The sequence below is a fragment of the Orycteropus afer genome, unplaced genomic scaffold (assembly GCF_000298275.1).
Source record: "Orycteropus afer afer isolate SDZICR_OR568_19922 unplaced genomic scaffold, OryAfe1.0 scaffold00021, whole genome shotgun sequence".
Classification (NCBI taxonomy): Eukaryota; Metazoa; Chordata; class Mammalia; order Tubulidentata; family Orycteropodidae; genus Orycteropus; species Orycteropus afer.
In genome coordinates this window covers 14,522,364-14,530,385 of record NW_006921608.1, presented here as the reverse complement: position 1 = coordinate 14,530,385, position 8,022 = coordinate 14,522,364, and the positions used below count along the sequence as shown (strand labels likewise).

The following is an 8,022-nucleotide window of genomic DNA, read 5'->3' as shown; positions in this document are numbered from 1 at the left end:
CTGGTGGCTTAGTGCCTAAGGCATTTGACTGCTAACCAGAAGGCTGGCAGTTCAAACCCACCAGCCACTCCTCGGAAGGAAAGTTGGGCAATCTACTTCCGTAGTGATACCTCCTTGGAAACCCAAGGAGGAGTCACTATGAGTTGAATCTGACTCGATGGCAGTGTGTTTCTAAAGTGAAAGTACCTCGAGTTCAACACAGACTTCTTTGAAACCAGAAAAACTTAATTCTTTATAAATTCTGAGCACTGCCCCTTCCCCCCTCTGCCTGCAAGTAAGAAGCTTTAATTATTAAAAACTTTACTGATATACATTTCTGGAATAAGCATTTGAGATTACCTCAGAAAGACAAATTTCAATCTAACATTTGTACTTCATATTATTCACCTTTTTCTTTGCATTTCTAACAAATTCTTCAGTACTGGCATATTTTATGGGAGCTCTGACGGTATACAGGCTAAGGCATTTCACTGCTAACCTGAAGGCTGGCAATTCAAACCCACCAGCCATTCCCTGGAAGGAAGTCTAGGCAATCTATTTCCATAAAGATACCGCCTGAGCATTCCAAGGAGGGGTCGCCATGAGTTAGATTCGACTCAATGGCAGCGAGTTTGGAGTTTTGGGTTTTTTTAGTGTATGTTATATCTCAGCCCCTCAAAGAACAACAGATAAATTAATCATTGCCTAGAGATAGTTAAAGACTAAGAGTCTCTGCTGTCTTAATGTGCAACTACAGTTTGTTCAGCAGGAACTGCTCCAGATTTGATCGTCACACCCTTTCTCTAGAAAGGAAGAGCCAATTAACTGTTTCCATCCACAGGGCCTAAATCAATTCAAATGGAGTTGGTGTCACCCCAAAGAACCCAAAAATAGCTGAAGGAAAGGCAGCACCTGCTTTAGGGACCAAGTTCTTAATGCAAAAAGATGCTCCTGTTTGCTCGGTTCTTTTTGCTTAAATTTTTCCCTCCCAACTTGAGAATCTCCCCAGGACCTCCTCCCTGAGGCTGCAGCTGCTTTGTTTTTTAAGGGTTCTCAGAGTTCATCTTCTCAAAGACAACCCCAGCTTCTCACTTCCTGAATCTCTCAGAGAACAGGCACATAAGCCTTTTACTTTTTAACATTCCCTGGATACACGAATTAGGAATATAAACGTAAAATAAAGACCACCTCTTTTCTCACTCCAATGTCATGACTTTTCTGACTCCTTACTACCTATTTATATGATTTGTTGCTTTGTACCACCCTACTCAACTCCTGAGTGCTGAGGAAAGTTCCTTGCTGTCTGTTTATCTCCTTTCTAAGGTCACAGCTATGGATGCTAAACGATGATACAGGTTCTTCATGCTAAGGAGTATACGAATACTTCCTATTTTATCCTCTGTTATGTATTGAATTGTGTTATGGATTGAACTGAATTGTAGCCTGCAAAAGATATGAAGCCCCAACTCCTATACTTACGACTGAGACTTTGTTTGGAAATAGGGCTTTTGTCCATAAAATAAGGCGGGTCTTAATCCAATATGAGTTCTGTCCATATAAAGAGCACAAATACACATAGAGTGCCACGTGACAACAGAGGCCGAGACTGGAATGATGCACCTCTAAGCCAAGGAATGTCAAGGATCAGCAGTCCTCACCAGAGGCTGAGGAAACGGTCCCTCAGAGCCCCCAGAAGGAATCAGCCGAGCCGACACCCTGATTTAGAACTTCCAGCTTCCAGGCTGTTACGTAACTACAGTTCTTCCAGCAACCAGTTCCCAAGCTGCCTGCCCATCGACCGCTCTACAATGTCCTGCTCTGTGAACTGCCCACGTTCTGGGTAGTTCCCTTTCTGCTAACCAAAATTCACCTATTCTGTGGCCATTTTCTCTCAACTAGCTGTTCCCTACTAAGAATTCTGATAAACTCAACCAACCAAAATGCTAATTACAACAATTTGATGGTTTTTCCTTCCCAAAAGAACAATCAAGTCCATTCCGACTCATGGCAACCCTGTAGGACAGAGTAGAACTGCCCCATAGGGTTTCCAAAGTTGTAAATCTTTATGGAACCAGACAGCCTCGTCTTTGTTCCACAGAGCAGCTGGTAGGTTCAAACTGTCAGCCTCTTGGTTAGCAGCTGAATGCTTTCACCACTATGCCACCAGGGCTCCTTTCCATCCCAAAGAGACTTCATTTTAATAAAGACTTATGTGACGGACCAGCTAAGGAAATCTGAGGACTCAAAGAGCCATTCTGGTACCTCACGTAAGTAACGTGAGTGCCCACATCTATCGTCTATATTTAAGGCAAGCTTTCTTGAGGACACCACATCAACGAACACGAGATGAATCAATGAATAAGAGGGATCCTACAGATTGTCTATGGCTCTAAATCATAGCTCTCTGTCCTTGCAATCTTCGACTCCCAAAGAAGAAGAATGATACCCAGGGACACAGATTTCAAAGTCAGTGACAAGGCTGGAGCTAACCCTCAGCAACCACATCAGGCAGACGTATACATACTTAAAAAAAAGACTTAAGTATAGACATGTATGGGAAATGATAAATATCCAACCCAGGACAGTGACGACCCTTTGAAGGGTAGGGCGGGAATGCAACTGAAAAGACATATACATAGGGGGCGCCAGCAATATTGGTACTACTTTATCTCAACTGTATTGGACACACAGGTATTTATCAAACTAGTCTCTTATCTTTTAGATGTCTAAAATTTCTTACAGAAGGAAGGTGGGACAATCTACTTCCATAGTGATACCGTCCTGGAAACCCAAGGAGGGGTTGCTATGAGTCGGGTCCAACTCAATGGCACATAACAACACACAAAATTTCTTAATAAGAAAGAACAATGTGAAGATGGTATATGATCAAATGAATGTGACATCAGAAATAGAGAAATATTTTAAGCTAAAAAGTTCTTAGAAAAGCTATTTTATGAAGCAGACCTAAGAAAGAATAAAATGCATATTACTAGCCAAAAATAGCATTTCTGAAGGAGAGGCATGAATAAAGGCAAAGTTGGGAGTACCCACAATCTATGCCCTAAATAAAGAATAGAGAAACTGAGGAGAGGAGAATAGAAGCAGAAGACAGAGATGAAGAGACGGAGACCTTGGTACACAAGACCTTGGTACACGAGTGTGCCCCAATCCAAAACAATGAAGAGCACAACTGACATCAGGGGCACTGGTGGCACAGCGGTAGACAGAATTCTCACTTTCCATGTGGGAGACTTATGTTCAACTCCTGGCCAATATACTTCATGCAGAGCCACCACCCATCTGTCAGTGGAGTCTTACACGCAACTATGATATTGAATAGGATTCAGTGAAGCTACTGGGTTAAGACAGACTAGGAAGAAAAGCCTGGCAATTACTTCCAAAAATCAGCCAAAGAAAACCCTATGGATCACAACAGTACAAACACAACAAATCACGGGGATGGCGCAGGCCCAGACAGTTTTTATTCTACTGTGAATGGGCTCCCCACGAGTCAGTGGTCCACGTGATGGCAGCTAACAAGAACATGACTGCTTCAAGTAGTGTTTTAGTAAAACAAACCTGGAAGACGTGTACAGGATGAACTAAACCAAACTGTGTTCTACGGAACATTAGGGGATTCCATAGGACAGCAAGAGGGGGAAGGAAGCAGGTAAGACATTGGGAACATGATTTTGGTGTCTTCCCTACAAGTCAAACTGAGTCTTTTAGCTACTAAAATGTTTCTACTGTTGAAATATTCTTAAAAACCACTGTACTAAAGTACCCAGTTAGAAGGCACTGCTGTAATGCAAGTGTGTTGTTGTTGTTGTTAGGTCCCGTCAAGCTGGCTCCAACTCACAGTGACCCTATTTACAACAGAACAAAACACTGCCTAGTCCTGTGCCAGCCTCACAATCCTTGCTATTCCTGAGCCCACTGTTGCAGCCACTGTGTTGATCCATCTCATTGAGGGTCTTCCTCTTTTTCACTGACCCTCCACTTTACCAAGAATAATATCCTTCTCCTGGGAATGGTCCCTATGATAGTTTGGGTTGTGTGTCAACTTGGCTGGACAACGATTCTGAGTGACTGGAGCAGCTGTGATGTGGTTATTCCCATGATGAGATCGGATGTATATGTTTTGAGTAGCCAATCCATTGGAAGGGAGTTTCCCTAGGGGTGTGGCCTGCTTCCAATATATATTTATGGGTACCCTGGGAAAAAGAGACTCTTCTGTGGATCTGGATCCTATGGTGCTGCCTACAACTGTCCGTGAGCAAACAATCCACCATTCAGCCTGATGATCCTGGATTCATCATCCGTTGGAGCCAACAACTGGTATACTGCCTGCCAACCTTGAGCTCGCCAGCCCCTGCAGCTGTGTGAGCCAGGAAAAGCCTCCAGTTTGACATTTGATGCAGGAACTCAGGACTTGCCAGTCTGTAAGTGTGTGAGCCATTCTCCTAAGATAAATTTCTCTCTCTCTTTATATATATATACACATATATGTACATATGTGTGTGTGTGTGTGTGTATATATACATACACACACACACACACATATAAAAATACACACTTTACAGGTTTTGCTTCTCTAGAGAACCCAGCCTAACAGTCCCTTCTGACAACATGACCAAAGCAGGTAAGACGAAGTCTGGCCATTCTTGCTTCCAAAGAGCATTCCAGCTGCCCTTCTTCCAAGACACATTTGTTCATTCTCTGGCAGTCCATGGTACTTTCAGCATTCTTCGCCAACACCACAGCTCAAAAGCATCAACTCTTCTTCAGTTTTCCTTACTCACGGTCCAGCTTTCACATGCATATGAGGCGAATGAAAACACCATGGCTTGGGTTAGGTGCACCTTAGTCTTCAAAGAAACATCTTCACTCTTCAGCACTTTAAAGAAGTCTTTTACAGCAGATTTTCCCAGTGCAATATGACATCTGATTCTTGACTGCTGCTTCTACGGGTGTTGATTGTGGATCCAAGAAAACAAAATCTTCAACATTTCAATCTTTTCTCCATTTATCATGATGCTGTTTATTGGTCCGGTTATTGGCCAGTGCAAGGGGTCTTTCTGATGGAAATTTGATAGCATAGTGCCTAAGGCACTTGACTGCTAACCAGAAGGCTGGCGGTTCAAACCCACCAGCCACTCCTTGGAAGGAAGATGGGGCAATCTACTTCCATAGTGATACTGTCTTGGAAACCCAAGGAGGGGTCGCTATGAGTCGGGTCCGACTGGATGGCACATAACAAAAACAACAACAAGCGACAAACTAGATGGGATGTTAAAAGAATAGATCTGCATGGGAAAATAAAAAATAATAATTGAGCAGCAGCTGTTGGTCATACAGACTCGAACATCAGCAGAACGTATAAACACGACCATGTAAAAGTATCTCAGCCCTGAGGAGGTGCTACTCAAAACAGAAGAGTAAGGGGCATTTTGAACAGGGATTATGGAGAGAACAAGCAAAGGAGATCAGAAGATTACAGAAAAAAGATGAGCATGACATCAAGGAATGCTAAGAAAACAAGCAAAAGGCTCAAAAAAAAAAAGGCATCACTGGATACCATGAGAGTATGCACAACCTTTGCAGCCAATAGATCAGGGTTCTGGCACCTCCTCCACTTGACTGTAACAATAACTAACATTATCGAAAGGGCCATGGTGGTTCAGTGGTTGAATTCTCTTCTTCCACGCAAGATCCAGGTCCATTCCTGGCCAATGCACCTTAGGCACAACCACTACCAGTTTGTCAGTGAAGGGCTGCCAGTTGCTGTGATGCTGAACAGGTTTCAATGGAGCTTCCAGACAAAAATGGACTAGGAAGAAAGGCCTGGCAATCTAAAAAATCTTCTGAAGGTAGCCATAATCACAGCAGTCCAATCCTATTGAACACAAGGCGACCAGGAGTCAAGGGCCAACTTGACAGCAGCTAACAACAAAGGTACTGAACACGTTATAGAACACGGTGCTAAGTGCTTTAAATATCACCTCATTTAATTCTCACACCTTACAGATGAAGAAATTTAGAACTAGCAGGTTGCAGAGCCAGAATTCCTATTATTTAAGATGATTATATAAAGGAATCTAAGTTCCTAGCAACAGTGCACCCTCAAAACTGGCAAAGATATTTTATTGTTAGCAGGTAATAATCAGTAGGGACAACACAAACATACTGTCAGTAACCCCTGTCACAGAGTTAGTTCCATGTGGCAAACTCCGTTGGTGTCCTCATCTATAAAAAGGATGAAAGCCTGAAACCCAACCTATCCAAAAGGGTTGCTGGGAGGATTAAGTGAAATTATAAACATGAATTTGTTACAAAAAAATTTAAGGGACATTCAAATATAAAGGATCAATATATCTTTTATTTTTTACTCTTCAGAAATGCCTTCTTGGATCAACATAAGCCTCTCTGAAGAGAGCTAAAAATATATCTGTTAAATATGCACCCACCACTTTGAAAAGTATAAATCATATGGAATTACCACCCACTCCTCCAGCATTCTCTAATGTCCCTGCAAGGGCAAGCACATTGCACTTTACACTTGTAATGAAACTCCAATACTTTACAGCAGAGCTAATCAACACAGACAGCGTCTACGCCAAAGTTCTTTAAAGTTGATCTACAGCATCATTTGAAAGGTGCCACCTTCCTGTCCTTCCAAAATAGAAAAGATGTTCTCGATTTTCTTCTGTACTATTCAGCACTAGAATACAGATATACAAATACTTCTACAAAATGCTAGAAAAGAATCTATCAATTGATTTGTTTCAAGGACTCTGACTGAGAGAAGATCCCTCCTGGAAACCCTTCCTCTATACTCACACACACACACACACACTTTTTACCTGAACTGATGGTTTCCAGGCCTCAAAGCTCACATGTCAGGTCACACAACTCACAATAGCTCCCAAAGTTGCTACCTTGTTCTTGAATACACTCCATGTTCTTGAATACACCACTATTCATCTTAAGAGCTCTTATTACCAAAACACAGGAACTCTAATTTTCACGACAGCACTATCTGGGAAGAAGATTAGTACCCTCTCTATATATTATCTATATATTATAAATGAATGACTGAGGTTAAACATTTTGTGGAACATCAAATAATTCATTCATTCTTGGAGGGAAAAGTACAATTATGAACTTAATTTAAAGTTTAATTTTAAATTTAAAATTAAAAGCTTAAAATTACGAACTTATACCAGTGGACAGCCTTTATTTAGCTTCTTAAGATCATTTCAAATATTAATTAAAACGCATCCACTGTGTGTACTCTTACATTTCCAGTGGCTTATCAAAGATTGAAAATAAACTAACAATAAATACCAAAGGATCACTATTTTTAAATGCTAAAAGAAAAACAAATTAACTATATGGGGAAGTGTTTCTAATTTAAGATCCTACTGTCTTGCATCCATAAATACTTTAGAAGTTGGGGGGAGCAGACACCTGTCTGTGAAGCATATACACAAAAAGTTTTACAGACTGTGTAGCTATTAATATTTAATTCCTTAAGGTGTAAATTAACAATCCACATTTTTCAAAAAGAAAGAAAAAATAAAAAAGATATATTATGAAGAATATATACCAAGGAAGCCTACATGGCTGTAACCAAAACCAAACCCACTGCCGTCGAATCGATTACGACTCATAGTAGGAAGATAATTTCCTATACGTCTCCTAGGCTTCGTGAATTTGCCACGAGTTAAAACTCAACCTGCCCCGGAGCCCCAGGAGGTCAGAGCCCGGGTAGCCCGGCGCTGCCCACTTTCCACTCACGCCAAGCCCCGCCATCCGCGGGGAAGGGAGTCACGGCCTCCCTCAGACCCCTCGCCTTGCAGATAGGCGCGGCCGGGACACTAGGATCTGCCTCCCGACCTCAGCCGCGCCGGCTCAAGGCCCAGCAGGCAGGAGGGGTCGCGGTCCGGCCTAGCCGCCCCCGCTCCTCGGCCGCCGGAGCCGCTTTGCTCCTCCTCCCTGCTCCCCACGGTCCCTACCTCTTGGGTGCTGGAGGCTGCTCCA

The 8,022-nt window shown here is 42.4% G+C and overlaps 1 protein-coding gene across 1 annotated transcript in view; it reads right to left on the bottom strand.

The window, feature by feature from the left end:
• Positions 1 to 7,794, bottom strand: part of STK3 (serine/threonine kinase 3) — a 321,893-nt gene extending 314,099 nt beyond the window's left edge. The window contains exon 1 of the mRNA XM_007934885.1: positions 7,718 to 7,794. Within this exon, the coding sequence (XP_007933076.1) occupies positions 7,718 to 7,794 (77 nt within the window). The remainder of the gene's footprint in view (positions 1 to 7,717) is intronic.
• Between the last annotated feature and the right edge of the window lie 228 nt (positions 7,795 to 8,022).